General features: G+C 45.0%; 1 protein-coding gene across 1 annotated transcript in view; it reads right to left on the bottom strand.

Annotated features, from left to right (window-relative positions):
- LOC140209885 (choline/ethanolaminephosphotransferase 1-like) overlaps positions 1-19272 on the bottom strand; it is a 105088-nt gene that overhangs the window by 14795 nt on the left and 71021 nt on the right. Inside the window, 4 exon segments of the mRNA XM_072278517.1 lie at positions 1409-1531; positions 1534-1561; positions 2414-2553; positions 14811-14895. Coding sequence (XP_072134618.1) covers positions 1409-1531; positions 1534-1561; positions 2414-2553; positions 14811-14895 — 376 coding nt within the window.

Here is a 19272-nt window from a genome sequence, read left to right on the forward strand (position 1 = left end):
CAACTTTTGTTGAGTGTGTTGCAGCCATCAAATTCTAAATTTGTTTATGTTTACAAAATACAATGAAGTTGGTCAGTAAAACTATTGAAAATCTTTTCTTTGTACTTTTGTCAGTTAAATAAAGGTTCACGTGAATTAACATATCACAGATTTTTGTTTTTATTGCATTTTGGAAAATATCCCAACTTTTCTGGAAATGGGGTTTGTACATGCCTCCAGATTGCCCTGAGTGCTCCTGGAATCTTTTCCGCAGTGTATTCATTCCCGTAGCTCAGAATATGCAGTGGCTAGATTGCGTGAAGCAGAATGACAAAAGGCAGCAGACCCAATGCTCATAAGTACGAGATTTCTTACTGAATAGTCATACAATTACTTGGAATATTTGAGGTTACAGATTCAAGGGTTTAATGTCAGAAAGTGGGCCAGGGCACAGAATATCTCTGCCCTTCAGAACAGTGGAGAAAAATAATAGTTTGCATAAACCCTGAGTTATAGGGAAAGGTTGAACAGGTTAGGACTTCATTCCCTGGAGTGTAGCACAATATGGAGGAGATTTGATGGAGGTATACAAAATTATGAGTGGTAAACGCAGACAGGCTTTTCCCACTGAGGTTGGGTGAGACTATTGAATTGAATTGACTTTATTTCTTATATCCTTCACATACATGAGTAAAAATCTTCACATTATGTCTCCATCTAAATGTGCAATCATAGTAATTTATAATACATACAACAGTCAAGTGTAATATAGAGTACACTCAAATCAGTGTGAGCTCATCTGTCTGATGGCCTGGTGGAAGAAGCTGTCCCGCAGCCTGTTCATCCTGGCTTTTATGCTGCTGTACCGTTTCCCGGATGGTAGCAGCTGGAATAGATTGTGGTTGGGGGTCCTAGAGACAGAGGTCATAATTTTAGGGTGAAAGGTGAAATATTTAAGGGGACCCTGAGAGGGAACTTCTTTACTCAGAGGGTAGTGCAAGTGTGGAATGAGCTGCCAATGGAAATGGTGGATGAGGGTTCGATTGCAACATTAAAGAGCTTTGATTGTAATTGGAAAGGAGGCGTATGGAGAGCTATGGTCCACCTGTGAGTAGATAGGACCAAGCAGAAATAGAGTTTGGCACATACTAGATGGGCTGAAGAACCTGTTTGTCTGTAGATCTCCATAAGTACGAGATTTCTTACTGAATAGTCATACGATTACTTGGAATATTTGAGGTTACAGATTCAAGGGTTTAATGAGGATTTGCACTGCTTTAAGATGCGAACAAACCACCCTGTGGTTGTCACTGCAGGACGTTTGTTGCTGTGCATTACGGGGACCGCTGTCCCCACGGTTCACAGTATGGTTGTACTGCCAATTCCGATGGACTAACGTGCACGTCAGAGGTGACGCTGCAGAACCTACCACTAATTTATTGGTTATTTTGGCCGAGACAAAACCAAATGCGAGGATGTAGAGACAGGGGTTGTTCTCAAAGAGCCGGCTGGTCGATTTCTTGTAGATCATCAACGCCAGGGTTAATCACTGCCGCCAATGTGCAGGAATGGGGACAGTACGCTCAGTATCCTGTTTAAAGACAAATGCATGAGATTAATAGAGTAGTGGGTGAACGCATGTCCACAATGCAACCACTGTGGGGGGGGGGGGGTGTGCACACTGACCTGGGGTGACCAACCTAGGGGACCAAATGATACCTCATCAGGCCAACATGACTAATAAACAACTGCTAGCACCCTATTTATGACAAACTTCCTACACTCTGTTTCCAACCTTTGTCCTCACTGCCCTTTAAACATGTGCAGATCTAAGAAGGATTTGGAAGCTTTAGAGAGGGTGCAGAGATATACCGTGCTGCGTGGATTAGAGAGCATGTCTTATGAGAAAAGGCTGAGTGAACTAGGACTTTTCTCTCTGGAGAGGAGGATGAGAGGTACAAGATGATAAGAGGAAGATCAAGTGGGCAGTCAGGGATTTTTTCCAAGGTGAGAAGAGCTAATAATAGGGGGCATAACAAAGTTTCGGGCAAAGTCAGGTTTTAATCCCCCCCCGGAGAGAGTGGTTGGTTTGTGGAATATCCTGGTGGCAGAGGCAGATTCATTAGGGATATAGATGATTTAAAACTAGAGGGCGATGTGAGAAGGAAGTGTTAGATGGATCTTGGAGATTAAAAAGTGGCCACAGCATTGTGGGGCCAAAGGGCGTGCATCCCCAATATCAATGTTAACACTCTGCCCCTGATGCCTCCTCTGAACAACCACTCTCCCTGCCGCACACTCCCTCTGCTCTCTCATGCGCATAACCTCCCTCAAGTTTAATCCTTGGATAATCTCTCACCATCCTCCAGAGATCTGGAAATCACCCTGTTCTCAGATACAGATGTGCACGGACCAACCCCATCCCGGTTCCAGCGCCCTTACCGCAATGGTGGAGCCGTTCTTCCCAACACCGCCGGTGAAGATGACAGTGAAGTAGTTGGTGCAGGAGAAGATGGCACCTGCCACTACGAAGAGGGCGGGCACGATTTTAACTTGAATGTCCAGCACTGGGATCTTTACAGGAGAAAGACATTTTAAAGAATGATAACTAGCAGCAGAACTTTACATAAATTCCAGCACACTAGTCAATGATCTACAATTTGATTTTAGACATCTAAATTATAACGTGCCTATCAGTGGACTGTCCGAAGATAGGGTATGGCAGCAGATGATGCCAATGGGAGGAATTCAGACTGCCTGCACAACATGAATACAGCTAAATGAAGCAGCGTTCCCCCGGCGTCCAGGTGCAAGAACACAAATAACATATGGTTATGATTTCAGAAAAATATAGTCACAAGAAGAGAAAAAAATAGCCCAAGTCAATAGACAATAGGTGCAGGAGTAGGCCATTCAGCCCTTCAAGCCAGCACCACCATTCACTGTGATCATGGCTGATCATCCACAATCAGTACCATTTTCCTGCCTTCTCCCCATATCCCTTCACTCCGCCATCTATAAGAGCTCTATCTAACTCTTTTTTGAAAGAATCCAGAGAATTGGCCTCCACTGCCTTCTGAGGCAGAGCATTCCACAGAACCACAACCCTCTGTGTGAAAAAGTTTTTCCTCAACTCCATTCTAAATTGTCTACCCCTTATTCTTAAATTGTGGCCTCTGGTTCTGGACTCCCCCAACATCAGGAACATGTTTCCTGCCTCTAGCGTGTCCAATCCCTTAATATTCTTATATGTTTCAATCAGATCCCCTCTCATCCTTCTAAATTCCAGTGTATACAACCCCAGTCGCTCTAATCTTTCAACATATGACAGTCCCCGCCATCCCGGGAATTAAACTCGTGACCTACGCTGCACTCCCTTAATAGCTAGAATGTCCTTCCTCAAATTTGGAGAACAAAACTGTACACAATACTCCAAGTGTGGTCTCACCAGGGCCCTGTACAACTCCAAGTCACCCTGCATTCTCATAACATCCTCCTCACATTTCACACTGCCACCCAGCTTTGTGTCATCTGCAAGTTTGCTAATGTTACTTTTAATCCCTTCATCTAAATCATTAATGTATATTGTAATAAGCTGCGGTCCAGCACCAACCCTTGCGGTACCCCACTAGTCACTGCCTGCCATTCTGAAAAGGACCCATTAATCCCTACTCTTTGTTTCCTGTCTGACAACCAATTTTCTATCCATGTCAGTACCCTACCCCCAATACCATTTGCTCTAATTTTGCACACTAACCTCCTATGTGGGGCCTTATCAAAGGCTTTCTGAAAGTCCAGGTACACTACATCCACTGGCTTTCCCATGTCCATTTTCATAGTCACATTCTCAAAAAATTCCAGAAGATTAGTCAAGCATGATCTCCCCTTCATAAATCCATACTGACTCTGACCTATCCTGCCACTGCTAACCAAATATGCCGCTATTACATCTTTTATAATTGATTCCAGCATCTTCCCCACCACTGATGTCAGACTAACTGGTCTATAATTGCCTGTTTTCTCTCTCCCTCCTTTCTTAAAAGTGAGCTAACATTAGCTACCCTCCAATCCACAGGAACTGATCCTGAATCTATAGAACATTGGAAAATGATTACCAATGCATCCACAATTTCTAGAGCCACCTCCTTAAGTACCCTGGGATGCAGACCATCAGGCCCTGGGGATTTATCAACCTTCAGTCCCATCAGTTTACCCAACACCATTTTGTGCCTGATGCGAATTTCCTTCAGTTCCTCTGTTACCCTAGGTCTTCTGGCCACTATTACATCTGGGGGATTGTTTGTGTCTTCCATAGTGAAGACAGGTCCAAAGTACCTGTTCAGCTCATCTGCCATTTCCTCGTTCCCCATAATAATTTCACTCGTTTCTGTCTTCAAGGGCCCAACTTTGGTCTTAACTAACTTTTCCCTCTTCACATACCTAAAGAAGCTTTTACTATCCTCCTTTATATTTTTGGCTAGCTTACCGTTGTACCTCATCTTTTCCCCCTGTATTGCCTTTTTAGTTATCTTCTGTTGCTCCTTAAAAGTCTCCCAATCCTCTGGCTTCCTACTCATCCTTGCTATGTTATACGTCCTCCCTTTTATTTTTATACTGTCCTTGACTTCCCTTGTCATCCACAGTCACCCCTTACTCCCCTTAGAACCTTTCTTCCTCTTTGGAATGAACTGATCCTGCACCTTCCGTATTATTCCCAGAAATACCTGCCATTGTTTGTTCCACTGTCATCCCCGCTAGGGTATCTTTCCAGTCAACTTTTGCCAGCTCCTCCCTCATGTGTCCATAGTCCCCTTTGTTCAACTGTAATACTAACACTTCTGATCTTCCCTTCTCCCTCTAAATTGTAGATTAAAACTTATCATATTATGGTCACTACCTCCTAATGGCTCCTTTACCTCGAGTTCCCTTATCAAATCTGGCTCATTTCACAACACTAAATCCAGAATTGCCTTCTCCTTGGTAGGCTCTAATACAGGCTGCTCTAAGAATCCATCTCTGAGGCATTCCACAAACTCCCTTTCTTGGGGTCCAGTACCAACTTGATTTTTCCAGTCTACCTGCATGTTAAAATCCCCCATAACAACCCATAGAATTACCTTTGCGACATGCCAATTTTAACTCTTGGTTTAACTTGCACCCTATATCCAGGCTACTGTTTGGGGGCCTGTAGATAACTCCCATCAGGGTCTTTTTGCCCTTACAGTTTCTCAGTTCTATCCATACTGACTCTACATCTCCTGATTCTATGTCCCCCTTGCAAGTGACTAAATTTCATTCCTCACAAACAGAGCCACCCCGCTCCCTCTGCCAACCTCTCTGTCCTTTCGATAGGATGTATATCCCTGAATATTCATTTCCCAGCCCTGGTCCTCTTGCAGTGATGTCTCTGTTATTCCCACAATATCATACTTGCCAATTTCCAACTGAGCCTCAAGCTCATCCACTTTATTTCTTATACTCCGTGCATTCATATATACTTTTAATCCTTTTAAAGTAATACTTTTACTGCCCTAACCTTTCACATCGATTCCCATTGCACTTGTCCATACTCTCCGATCCCTTCCTGATCTTTCTGTCCCTTTAATTCTGTTGTCTTTCTTAACTTTTCTTATTCTCTCATACTCTTTAACTCCATTCTTATATTTCCAGTTCATCCCCTCCCCCTCACTACTTAGTTTAAACACGCCCGTGTAGCAGTGGCAAACCTGCCTGCCAAAACGCTGGTCCCCCGTCTGTTAAGGTGCAACCCGTCCCTTCTGTACAATTCATCCTTACCCCAAAACAGATCCCAGTGGTCCAAGAATCTAAATCCCTGCTCCCCACACCAGCTCCTCAGCCACACATTCAGATCCCCTATCTCCCTGTTCATGTCCTCTCCAGCACAAGGAACTGGAAGCAAACCCGAGATAACCACCCTGGAGGTCCTGCTTTTCAGCCTTCTTCTGAGTTCTCTGAAGTCACGCTGCAAAATGTCTCTCATCTTCTTCCCGATGTCATTTGTGCCGACATGCACCACCACCTCCGGCTGATCACCTTCTCCCTCGAGGATGCCCTGCAATCGGTCCATGACGTCCTGGATCCTGGCTCCAGGGAGGCAACACACCATTCTTAAATCTTGCCTGTTGCCGCAGAAACCCCTATCTGCACCTCTCACTATGGAGTCCCCTACTACCACAGCTCTGCTTGACATCTGTCTCCTTGGCTTTATTTCAGCACCAAATTTTGACTCGCAGACCCGTCCGCCTCTCAGACTGGCACTGTCTTCTGTCCCAACAGCTTCGAAGAGGGTGAACCTGTTTTCAAGAGGCACATCCCCTGGGGTCTCCTGTACTCCAAGCATCCACCCCTTCCTCATTGTCGCCCCCCCCTTTTCTCTTCCGGTATCTTCGGTGTAACGATCTCGCTGCAGGTCTTGTCCACAAAAATCTCTGTTTCCCGAATGAACCTGAGGTCATCCGGTTGCCTCTCAAGTCCTGAGTTGTCCTGGTCTAGCTTGTTCTTCCACCTGAGCAAACAATGGAGGGCAGCTTCCTCTGTCGGCAAAGCTGTAACTCATCCCATGCAGTACACTGGGAACTGTCTGCACAGTGAGAAACCTCAGTCACCCAGTCAATCATCTCATGCCGTCTGGGTTATCCACGCATGATGGTCTGAACTTAAAAATTCCCAAAGTCAGTTAGAAGCCTCAATTAGGTCTTCCCATCCTTTCTCCCCCCTTCACTCCGCTCCCCATACCCACATCCAGCCCCATTTAAAGATTTGTCATAGGCATATTTGTCATCTCCTAAGTTACAGAGCCTACAAGTTGAACAAGTTAGGTCTTTATTCTTTGGAGCATAGAAGGTTCAGGGGGGACTTGATAGAGGAGTTTAAATTATGAGGGGGATTGGTAGAGTTGACGCGGATAGGCTTTTTCCATTGAGAATGGGGGAGATTCAAACAAGAGGACATGAGTTGAGAGTTAAAGGGCAAAAGTTTAGGGGTAACATGAGGGGGATCTTCTTTACTCAGAGAGTGGTAGCTGTGTGGAATGAACTTCCAGCAGAAGTGGTTGAGGCAGGTTTGATGTTGTTGTTTAAAGTTAAATTGGATAGATATATGGACAGGAAAGGAACGGAGGGTTATGGGCTGAGTGCAGGTCGGTGGGACTAGGTGAGAGTAAGAGTTTGGCACGGACTAGAAGGGCCGAGATGGCCTGTTTCCGTGCTGTAATTGTTATATGGTTATATTGTAACATATAGTGAAATATGTTGTTTTGCATCAATAGTATACATCAGTAGAGAAGTCACACCGTCCTCTCCTCCTCTGTTACTGCCCTGGGCTGCTGGCAAGGCTATACCCTACCCCACACTGTATAGTGGGAAACACTGGCACACAGAGAGGCTACATCCCACAATGTGCACTCAGAACTGTCTGTACAGAGACACAACATCCCATCCCATGGCGTGTGCTGGGAAATGTCTGCACACAGACCATACCCTACCCCATAGTGTACTAAAAACTATCTGTACACAGTTAGATATCTCACTGCCCCAGTATGGTCTCCCCACCCTCTTCTTTTCTTCACTCCCTCCCCCATGTCCACCACAGCCACAACCCTCTCCAAATATTAAATATTTGCTTTACTTGTCATAAGCACACAGTGAAATATGTTGGTTGTGTCAATGACCAGGATGTGTTGAGGGCAGCCTGCAAGTGTTACCATGCTTCCAGTACCAACATAGCATGCCCAAACTCACTAACCCTAACAGGTCCATCTTTGGAACATGAGAGGAAATGGAAGCACCCAGAGGACACCCATGCTGTCACATGGATGTGCAAACTCCTTACAGGGAGGCAGGAATTGAATCCAGATTGCTGGCACTGTAAAGTGTTACTGCTACATTATCATGCTGCCTGGCTCCATCCACCCACCTCCCAACTCCTCCACATGTGTGTGCTCCATTATTTCCACCTGGCCATCTTCAGCCCTCATAACTCGTTCCACCAATCACCTTCCTTACTAAGCCTGGCCCTTACACCTTCACTGCTCTTTACCCTCCCTCGCTGTGAACTCCACTCCACAGTGAAAGAACACAACACAGAAATAAGCCCTTGAGCCCACCTAGTCTGTGCTAAATTATTTGCCTAGTCCCATCAATCTGCAACCGGACCACAGCGCTCCATATCCACGTACCATCAGAATTTCCCTTGTGTTAAAATCAAATCCATATCCGTATCTACTTCTGCTAGCAGATCGTTCCAAACTCTGTGCTTCCTGAGTGAAGTTCTCCCTCATGTTCCCTTTAAAGATCTCACTTTGAATCTCAGGGTAATACATGTGTAAGGGGTTTCTTCTTTTATGTTACTGCATAGGCTAATTAAAATGGCTTCTTTGTTATGTTAAATGCTGAGGAAGTTCTCTCGCTAGCAGCTTGTTTGGGTTATATTATTGATAACAGAGCAAACGAACCAATTGGGATAGATGTTATTCTTTCTGTGTGTCTGTAAGCTATTGTGATGCGCAGGTTTTTGGGCAGAAGGCACGAAGAGAGAGAGAGATAGAGAGATAGAGAGATAGAGAGAGAGAGAGAGAGATAGAGAGAGAGAGAGAGAGAGAGAGATAGAGAGAGAGAGATAGAGAGAGAGAGAGAGAGAGAGAGATAGAGAGAGAGAGAGATATATAGAGAGAGAGAGAGATATAGAGATATAGAGAGAGAGATATAGAGAGAGAGAGATATAGAGAGAGAGAGATATAGAGAGAGAGAGATATAGAGAGAGAGAGATATAGAGAGAGAGAGAGAGAGAGAGAGAGAGAGAGAGAGAGAGAGAGAGAGAGAGAGAGAGAGAGAGAGAGAGAGAGAGAGAGAGAGAGAGAGAGAGAGAGAGAGAGAGAGAGAGAGAGAGAGATAGAGAGAGAGAGAGAGAGAGAGAATGAACAAGGTGCTGTGAGCCGGCTAATAAGTGTGGCGCCTTTTATTTTCCTTTTATATTTTATCTTTATTAATTATATAGTTACAGTAATATCTATAAAGTGTAATTCATTTAATCGTATCTGGTGTATTGTCTGTTTATTTGGGCAGGGTGGGGTACATCACACAGCATCCACACAAACTAATTACCCAGTTTGGTGGGGCCGAGGGCTGTTTCCCTAGACGACAGCGAGTTGAGTAACCCTAAGGCTTGCCGAGGGGCTACACATGGATGTACTTTCACTCAATCAACGCCAATGGAAAAAGCCTGATTACATTTATCCTATCTATACCCCTCATCATCCTCTGTACCTCTATCAAATCTCCCCTCATTCCAGGAATAATGATATGAAAGCAAGCTGGCAAACAATATCAAAGTGGATTTTCAAGTATGCAAGCTTTTCAAGTATGTAAAAATTAGAAGAGATGATAGTGGATACAGGACTGCTAGAAAATGAGGCCAAAGAAATAATAACGGGAGACAAGGAGATGGCTGATGAACTGAATGAGTATTTTGCATCAGTCTTCACTGTGGAACATCCTAGCAGTGTGCCAGATGTTGATGGGTGTGAGGGAAGAGATGTGAGTGCAGTTACTATTACAAGGGAGAAAGTGCTCAAAAAGCTGAAAGGCCTAAGAGTACATAAGTCACCCAGACCAGATGAACAGTACCTTAGGGTTCTGAAAGAGGTAGCGGTAGAGATCGTGGATGCGTTAGTAAAGATCTTTCAAAAATCATTGGACTCTGGCATGGTGCCAGAGGACTGGAAAATTGCAAATTATCAGTCCACTCTTTAAGAAAGGAGGAAGGCAGCACAGAAGAAATTATAGACCTCAAATTATAGCCTGATCTCAATGGTTGGAAAGATGTTGGAGTCAATTGTTAAGGATGAGGTGATGGGAGTACTTGATACAAGATAGGACAAAGCCAGCATGGTTCCCTTAAGGGAAAATCCTGTCTGATGAACCTGTTGGAATTCTTTGCTAGATAAGGGAATGATGTTATATATTTGGACTTTCAGAAGGCCTTTGACAAGGTGCCACACATGAGGCTGCTTACCAAGTTAAGAGCCCATGGTATTACAGGGAAGTTACTAACATATTAGAGTATTGGCTGATTGGTAGGAGGCAGCGAATGGGAATAAAAGGACCTTTTTCTGGTTGGCTGCCAGTGACTGGTGGTGTTCTGCAGGGGTCGGTGTTGGGACCATTTCTTTTTATACTGCATATCAATGATTTAGATGATGGAATAGATAGTTTTGCTGCCAAGTTTGCAGATGATACGAAGATTTCTGGAGGGGCAGGTAGTGTTGAGGAAAGAGGTAGGATGCAGAAGGACTTAGACAGATTAGGAGAATGGGCAAAAAAGTGGCAAATGAAATACAATGTTGGAAAATGCATGGTCATGCACTTTGGTGGTAGAAAATCCAAAAATCTGAGATGCAAAGGGATTTGGAAGTCCTTGTGCAGAACACCCAAAAGGTTAACTTGCAGGTCGAGTTGGTGGTGAGAAGGCAAATGCAACGTTAGCATTAGTTTCAAGCTGTCCAGAATACAAGCGCAGGGATGTGATGCTGAGGCATTATCAGGCACTGGTGAGGTCTCACCTGAGTATTGTGAACAGTTTTGGGCTCCTCATCCAACAAAAGATGTGCTGACATTGGAGAGGGTTCAGAGGAGGTTTACAAGGACGATTCCAGGAATGAAAGGGTCATCATACCAAGGAACGTTTGATGGCTCTGGATTTGTACTTGCTGGAATTTAGAAGGATGAGGAGGGGATCTCATTGAAAACTTTTGAATGTTGAAAGACCTGGACAGAGTAGATTGGGAAATGTTTCTTATGGTGGGGGAGTCTAGGCCAAGAGGACATCCATTTAAAACAGAGATGCGGAGAAATTTCTTAGCCAGAGGGTGGTGAATTTGTGGAATTTATTACCACAGGCAGCTGTGGAGGCTAGGTTATTTAAAGCAGAGCTCAATAGATTCTTGACTGGACATAGCATCAAAGGTTACCGGGAGTGGGGCTGAGAAGGGGAAAACAGGATCAGCCATGACTGAATGGCAGAGAAGACTCAATGGGCCAAATGGCCTAAATCTGCTCCTATGTCTTATATCTTAAGTTTGTCTTATGGTTTTATAATCTTTCAATCATTCCCTGCACCCATCACCTACCTGTACCTAACACCTCTGCAGATGCTGAAAATCCAGAGCAACACACACAAAATGCTGGAGGAACTCAGCAGGCCAGGCTGCATCTATGGAAAAGAGTACAGTCGGCATTTCAGGCCGAGACCCTTCATCAGGAGTAGAAAGGGAGGGAAAGTTGCCAGAATAAAAAAGGTGGAGGGGAAGGGAAAGAGAACAAGTTAGAAGGTGAAAGGTGAGGCCAGGTGGATGGGGATGAAGTAAAAAGCTGGGAGATGAATGGTGGAAAAGTTAAAGGGCTGAAGGAATCTGACAGGAGAGGAGAGTGGACCATGGAAGAAAGGGAAGAAGGGGTGGGCACTGGGGGAGGGGTGATAGGCAGGTGAGGAGAAAAGACCAGAGTGCCGATTAGAAGACGGAAGGGGGAGGGTAAAAGAAAAAGAAAGGTTACCTACCAGGCCCTGCCTCACCACTCCTCATCTTCCTTCTACACTTTCGCTCCAGATGAAGCATCCCAACACAAAACACCGACCGTCCCTTTTCTCTCCACGGCAGCTGTGCTTCAGCTTGTTTTAGAAACAAAACGATTGGCAGGGAAAATGCACAACAGGCCCAGCTGAAGATCTGTGGCCCTGGCAGAGTTCAAACTCGCTTTGGGCTATTTAAAATTTCGCTTTCCCGGCCAAACATAAGCTCTGCTCACATGGACAAAGACTTCACATATCTACCAGGACCCCTGCAGAATGGCCATAAGACAGGATCAAAATTAGGCCATTTGGCCCATCAAGAATGCCCTATCATTCAGTTATGGCTGATTTATTTTTCCTCTCAACCCCATTCCTCTGCTTTCTCCCTGTAACCTTTGGCATCCTTATTAATCAAGAACCTATCAACCTCCGTTTTAAATATACCCAATGAATAGGCCTCCACAGCTGTTCTTGGCAAAGAATTCGAGATTCATCACCTTCTGGCTAAAGAAATGCTTTTCATCTCTGTTCTAAAGGGACATGCTCACCAGGTCCACTCTACCTCAGCCTTTCAATGAGAACCCACCCTCATTCTTCTAAACTCCACTGAGTACAGGACCATAGACATCAAACGTTCCTCATATTAACTATTCATTCTCGGGAGCCTCCTCTGGACACTCTCCAATGCTAGCACATCTATGCTGGGTTGGGGGTGAGCCCTCTCCGTTGGTGCTGCTCTCCAGTGTTCACTCAGTGGGAGACGCGCTGAATTCCCTTTGCCTGAAGCTGCACTATGCAATACAAGGAACTGCTGTGGCCTCATTTTGCAGAATTGTGGCTCCAGGGCAACATCTCTGAACCATCCATCTATACTCAGGGACGGGACATATTATTTCAATTTTTTGTGACTGTGTTTTTCTGTATCATAATTTTATGTGCTGTGTGTGACTGTCAGGATAACGTATTGCACCTTGACCCTGGAGGAACACGGTTTCTTTTGGCTGTATGCAGATTGACAAATAAACTTGAACTTAAATATTTAAGGACTTATAGAAGTGTTGGGGTGTGCTTTGAAGGGCAGCATTGACAGTAGGTGCCTTGGAGTGCCAGTCTGTCACACACACCCACACATTACACACTCAGCTGAGCTATGCCCTCTCATGTTCAGCATGAGACAGCCTTACAACCTGACCACCTCTCATTCCTTCAAGCAAGTTTTTAAAACCTCAATTGGCTGAAAGCTTTCAAACAGGATGCCACTGCCACCTGGATTCTGCCAGAACAGTACAGTGCAGGAACAAGCCCAACAACCCATCTGGCTGTGCTAATTTAAAAGTCACCTCCTGCCCGTTCGCACGGGGTCTACATCCCTCCACCTCCTGCACGTTCGCACGTGGTCTATATACCTCCACCTCCTGCCCATTCGCACGCTGTCTATATCCCCCCACCTCCTGCCCATTTGCACAGTGTCTATATCCCTTCAACTCCTGCCCGTTCGCACGTGGTCTATATCCCTCCACCTCCTGCCCATTTGCACGAGGTCTATATCCCTCCACCTCCTGCCCGTTCGCACAGTGTCTATATCCCTCCACCTCCCATCCGTTCGCATGCGGTCTATATCCCTCCACCTCCCATCCATTCGCATGCGGTCTATATCGCTCCACCTCCCGTCCGTTCACACACTGTCTATATCCCTCCAAATTGCAAAATCTCACACTTAATATTTGGCATTTTCACCCTACAGAAAGAGACTCCAAATATCGAACCTATCTGTGCCTCACATCGTTCTACAGACTTCTAGAAAGAAGACTTTTATGTCACACGATTAGCTGCTGACACTCTAGAGAAAACAATTCAAGTTTGTCTGACCTCTCCGTATGCTCTCAAATCCAAGAAATATTCTGGTGAAACTCTCCTGCCCCATCTCCAAAGCCCCCAGATCCTCCTTATAAATTAGCAATGAGGGAATGATCGAACTTGCTGAGCTGATTGGCCCAATTTTGTTCCCATGTCTTATAATAGGGGACCAGAGCTGCTCACAATTCCATCATGAATGGTCCCAAGCCCAGCTGCAAAAGCAAGAGGGTTGGGCATGGGCCAGCAACACCATCCTGCAGAAAAAGAGCTACAGAAACACCAAGAGAAGCTCTAGAAGACCTCATCCCTGGGAGCCAAAGGGCCTTCGCCTAGAAGATATTTGAAGTCACATTCAAAGTGGAAGCCACAGGGCTCAGGACTCTGGTGAGCTGCTGTTGGTGGCCTATGCCCCACTAAAGGGGTGATGGGCTTCAGAAGAACTGCACACCATTAATGGCCTGGTTTTCCCTTTTGCCAAAACCAGGAATTAGAAGTCTCCAGCTTCAGGAATTTACATCCCAAACATTGAAAATCAAAATGCAACATTCCAACAACGTGTTTAACAAAAAAAAATCACTGAACAGACCAGAGCAAAAGCTTGAAGTAAAAACCACACAAAATGTGGACACTAGATGGCTTTCCATGCAGTTAAGAGGACAACAGCAAATTCAGGGGGTTTGAGGCAAAGGACATACATTTATTAGGTACATCTACTTATTAATGCAAATATTTAATCAGCCAATGATGTGGCAGCGACTCTATGCATAAAAGCATGAAGACATGGTCAAGAGGCTCAGTTGTTGTTCAGACCAAACATCAGAATGGGGAAGAAATGTGATCCAAGTGACACTGACCATGGAATGATTGTTGGTGCCAGATAGGGTGGTTTGAGTATCTCAGAAATTGCTGATCTCCTGGGGTTTTCACACACAACAGTCTCCACAGTTTACAAAAATGAAAAAATGAAAAAATAGTACAAAAATGAAAAAAAAATCATGAGAGAGGTCAGAGGAGAATGGCCAGATTGGTTCAAGCTGACAGGAAGATGACAGTAACTCAAACAGCAATGTGTTACAACAGTTATGTGCAGAAGAGCATCTTTGAATGCACATGTCAAACTTTGAAGTGGTTAACAGTGGGCTACAGCAGGTTCCCCTCTTCTACCTCATAAAAGAGGCTACTGAGTGTAGATTTTGGAACCACTCTACGGGTTTCCTTTGTTTTCCATTTTGGAGCCTGAAGGCAGGAGGAGTCTCCTTTGCCTCCAAAGGTCTATATCCTCCCACAACCCCATCACTGCCTCTCCCTACCTGCCATTTGCTGCTGTCACCCCTACCCAAGAAAGATGAAGAGGTGGTAGATCAGAATTTAGATTCGAGGTCAATTACCATCGATTCCCAAAATGCTGTTCCTCCGCTGGCGGCCAATAAAAACAGGACAATTATGAAGATTTGCACTTCAGTCACATCAATTCTGATTGGGCAAAAAAAAGCATAAATCAGAGTTATAGCTATTCAGAGAAAGTTAGTCCAACCCAAAGCAATTGCTGTTCTGCCATGCATCACACCAGGAGTAACGTGCTCTATTAGACCCTCCCCCTCCTCAGCTTAAAATCACTAATCGTTGACCTTTCCCCCAGGAATGACAGGGTTAATGCATTAGGAGCAGGTGATGGCTCTGGGCCTGTTCTCACTGGAGTTAAGAATGAGAGGGGATCTTCCTGAAACCTATCGTATTTTGAAAGGCCTAGTCAGAATGGATGTGGAGAGGATGTTTCCCCATTAGTGGGGAAGTCTAGGACCAGAATAGAAAGATATCCTTTTATGACAGATATGAGCAAGATTTTCTTTAGCCAGAAGGTGGCGAATCTGTGGAATTCATTGCCACAGACAGCTGTGGAGGCCAAGTCATTGGGTAGATTTAAAGTGAAGGGTGTAGGTTCTTAATTAATAAGGATGTCAAAGGTTACAGGGAGAAGGTGCAGGAAAACGAGGTTGAGCGTGTGGGCCAGAAAGAATTACAATCTACAAATCAGTGAACACGAATGAAGGCAGCCATTTTGTGAACTGGTTCTTCTTCAAGGATAACTTAATCAAAAGCAACTGAACATGAACACAAGGAGTTACTGTGAGGATCTGCTAAACCTGAGACCATTCTCCGGTAAGAAGCTGTTTATTATGTTAAATGGCAGGAACAGCCAGTGACTCTGGTCGTCTGGGCCCAGTGCTTGGCTGACCTGGTCAGACTGGCTTGAACCAGTCCAAGTTGGACAGAACAACAGACACAAGGCTTGAGGAAATAGCCATAAAGTAATAACACTTTTAGTCCTGGGCCACATCCAATGAGAACCTGGACCTGACACAGGCCATGTGCACATAGCACTGAAACGTCATAATTGATCCCATAAAATAAAGAATAATTATAGAGGATTTTGAGAGACAGGCAGCAACCATTCTGTGGAGACCAACCAGCGTGTAGTAGATGATCCCACACTGGACACGTAGAGATTACATCCGGATCAAGAAGAATAGCTGGCTGGCGTAGACACCTTTTCTCTACTTTGACGTTCATGAGGGTGAGGGAAACCTGGTGGGTATGAACACAGGTTTCTTGTTTTGTAAAATTAGTGTTTGTTAGCTGAACTAATAAAGGTACTTGTCAGTAAATACAGATTCACGCTATGCCTAATAATCATTATTATTCAGAGTTAATCCTTATAACAAGAAGGTTAAGGAATCAGCCCTGGTGGATTGGAGGAGAAGACTCGATGGGCCAAGGGACTTAATTCTGTCTTATGGTGCAGAACCCTTCAAAAGAGAGAATCAATTGTTGCTGTTATTGTCTGCTTGAGTTAGAGAAAGGGTCATTGTAGGCATTGCCGAGGAGCTGCTAGGATTGGGGAAAGGCCTCTCCATCATCAAGCTGATCTCTACTGAAGGCATTGGGTGGATAATTTTGCTTGGTTATTAAAACATGCCTGCCTGCTCTGATTCAAAAATCAGAGGTGCAAAGGGACTTGCGAGTCTTTGTGTAGGACTGCTGGCAGGTTGAGTCGATGGTGAAGAAAGCAATTTCGAGGGGACTAGAATATAAAACCAAAGATGTAATGCTGAGGCTTTATAAGGCATTGGTCAGACTGCACAGAGTATTTGTGAGCTGTTTTAGGCCCCCTATCTACGAAAAGATGTGCTGGCATTGGAAAGGGTCCAGAGGAGGTTCACAATGATTCTGGGAATGAAAGGGTTAACATATGAGGAGCATTTGATGGCTCTGGGCTTGTACGCGCCAAAGTGTAGAAGAATGGGAAGGGTACTCATTGAACCTATCGAATATTGAATGGCCTAGATAGGGTGAATGTGGGGAGGATATTTCCTATAGTGGGGGAGTCTAGTATCTGAGGGCACAGCCTCGGAATAGAAGGATGCCCATTTAGAACAGAGATGAGGAGGAATTTCTTTAGCCAGAGGGTAGTAACTCTGTGGAATTCATTGACACAGACATCTGTGGAGGCCAAATAATTGAGTATGCCTAAAGCAGAGATTGATAGGTTCCTGATTGGTCAAAGGTTACGGGACCTACTGCTGTCAGCGTGGAGTTTACACATTATCCCACAAGAGAGTGTTTTCGGGTTTCTTCCCATATCCCAAAAGTGCGTGGGATGATTAACAGACTGCCATAAATTGCCCTTGGGGTGTGGGTTGTGGGAGAATCCAGCAGTAGTGGATGGAAATGCGGGGAGAACAAATGGGAGAATATTTCTGACAGGTTCTTCGATGGCCTCGTGGTTAATCAAGAGAATGATTCTGGGGATGAAAGAGTAGCATGAGGAGTATTTACTAATTTTGGGCACGTACTCACTGGAGTTTAGAAGGATGAAAGCGGATCTCATTGAAACCTATCGAATGTTGAAAGGCCTCGACAGAGTGAAAGTGGAGAGAATGTTTTCAATAGTGGAGGAGTCTAGGACCAGAGGGCACAGATAGAGTGGGTGTGGAGGGGATGTTTTCAATAGTGGAGGAGTCTAGGACCAGAGGGCACAGATAGAATGGGTGTGGAGATGATGTTTCCAGTACTGGGGGAGTCTAGAACCAGAGGGCACAGATAAAGTGGATATGGAGAGGATGTTTCCTCTAGTGGGTGAGTCTAGGACCAGAAGACACAGAGTGGATGTGGAGAGGATGTTTCCTACAGTGAGATAGTCTAGGACCAGAGGGCACAGACTCAGAGTAAAGTCACAATCACTGTAATAGAAATGAGGAGAAATTTCTTTAGCCAGAGGGTGGAGAAACGGTGGAATTCATTACTAAGTCATTGGGTATATTTAAAGCAGAGGTTAACAGGTTCTTGGTTATTTAGCTGTCAAAGGTTACAGGGAGAAGGCAGAATGGGATTGAGAGGGATAACAAATCAGCTATGATGCAATGGCAGAGCAGACTCAATGGGCTGAATGGCTTAATTCTGCTCCTGCATTTTACAGTCTTATGGTTTTAGGGGTCAGCACAACCAGGGTTTGATTCCTGGTCATGGAACATTGTTAGGGGCGGAACTGTAGCGTAATGCTTTACAGTGCCAGTGACCCGTGTTCAATTCTGCCACGTAAGGAGTTTCCACACTCTCCCCACGCCCATACGGGTTTCCTCCGGGTGTTCTCCTTCCACATTCTAAAGACGCACAGGTTAGTAACTGGGTGTAATTGGGACGTGCAGGTTAGTAACTGGGTGTAATTGGGACGTGCAGGTTAGTAACTGGGTGTAATTGGGATGTGCAGGCTTGGGTCTGCTACCGTGCTATAGAAATAAACAAACATGAGTGGCTGGCACTGGGTGCAAACAGGTTTCATTCCTTGTTGCACCTTTCACCCCTTTCGTCAACTAGACACACTTGGAGCCTGAAATGTATTACAGTAATTCACCTTGCCTACCTTCTGCAGTGTGAACAGTGGAGCAGTCACAAAAACCACTCCCCTACGCTACCTTAAGGTGTACAAAGTTATGTGGGGTATAGGTAAAGTGAATGCAAGTAGGTTAATTCCTTTCAAGGTGGGTGAGACTAGAACTAGACATCAAGGGTTAATGGTGAAAGGTGAAAGGGTTCAAGGAAATCTGAGGGGCAACTCTTCAATCAGAGGGTAGTGAGAGTGTGCAGTGAGCTGCCAGCGCAAGCGTGGATGCAGGTTCGATTTCAATATGCAAGAGGAATTCCGACAGGTACATAGATTGGAGGGATGTGGAGAGCTACATTCTGGGTGCAGCTCAATGGGGCTAACCAGAATAACAACTCAGCATGGGTTATGCCATGGACTCCTACCATTAACTGAGGGGTCTGTGGACCCCAGGCTGGGAACCCCTGGACTGAAGGGCCTGTTAAGAGTTCTATGACCCTATGACCTTTCTGGAATGAAGATGCCAGAGACTGAGGAGCAGAATTAGGCCATTCAGCCCGCTCTGCCATTCCATCATGGCTGATTTATTTTCCTTCTCAAACCCATTCTCCTGCCTTCTCCTCGTAACCTTTGACACACTAAACAAGAACCTTTATCAGCCCCCACTTAAAATATACCTAATGATGATGTCCACAGCTGCTTGTGGCAATGAATTCCACAGATTCACCACCTCCTGGCTAAAGGAATTTCTCATCTTTGTTCAATGATGTCCCTCTATTCTGAGACTGAGTCTCCTGGCCCGACTCCCCCACTAAAAGAAACATCCTCTCCACATCCACTCCATCTAGGCTTTGTATGCCACTGGTATTTCTAGGGTTAATTCTTGATCGGGAATGGCTGGTGGATCGGAGGGGGATGAGGACGTTATTGACTGTGATGCATTACGGAATGGCCATTTTGATAGGCTG

Source organism: Mobula birostris, chromosome 14, assembly GCF_030028105.1.
Source record: "Mobula birostris isolate sMobBir1 chromosome 14, sMobBir1.hap1, whole genome shotgun sequence".
NCBI classification, from domain to species: Eukaryota; Metazoa; Chordata; class Chondrichthyes; order Myliobatiformes; family Myliobatidae; genus Mobula; species Mobula birostris.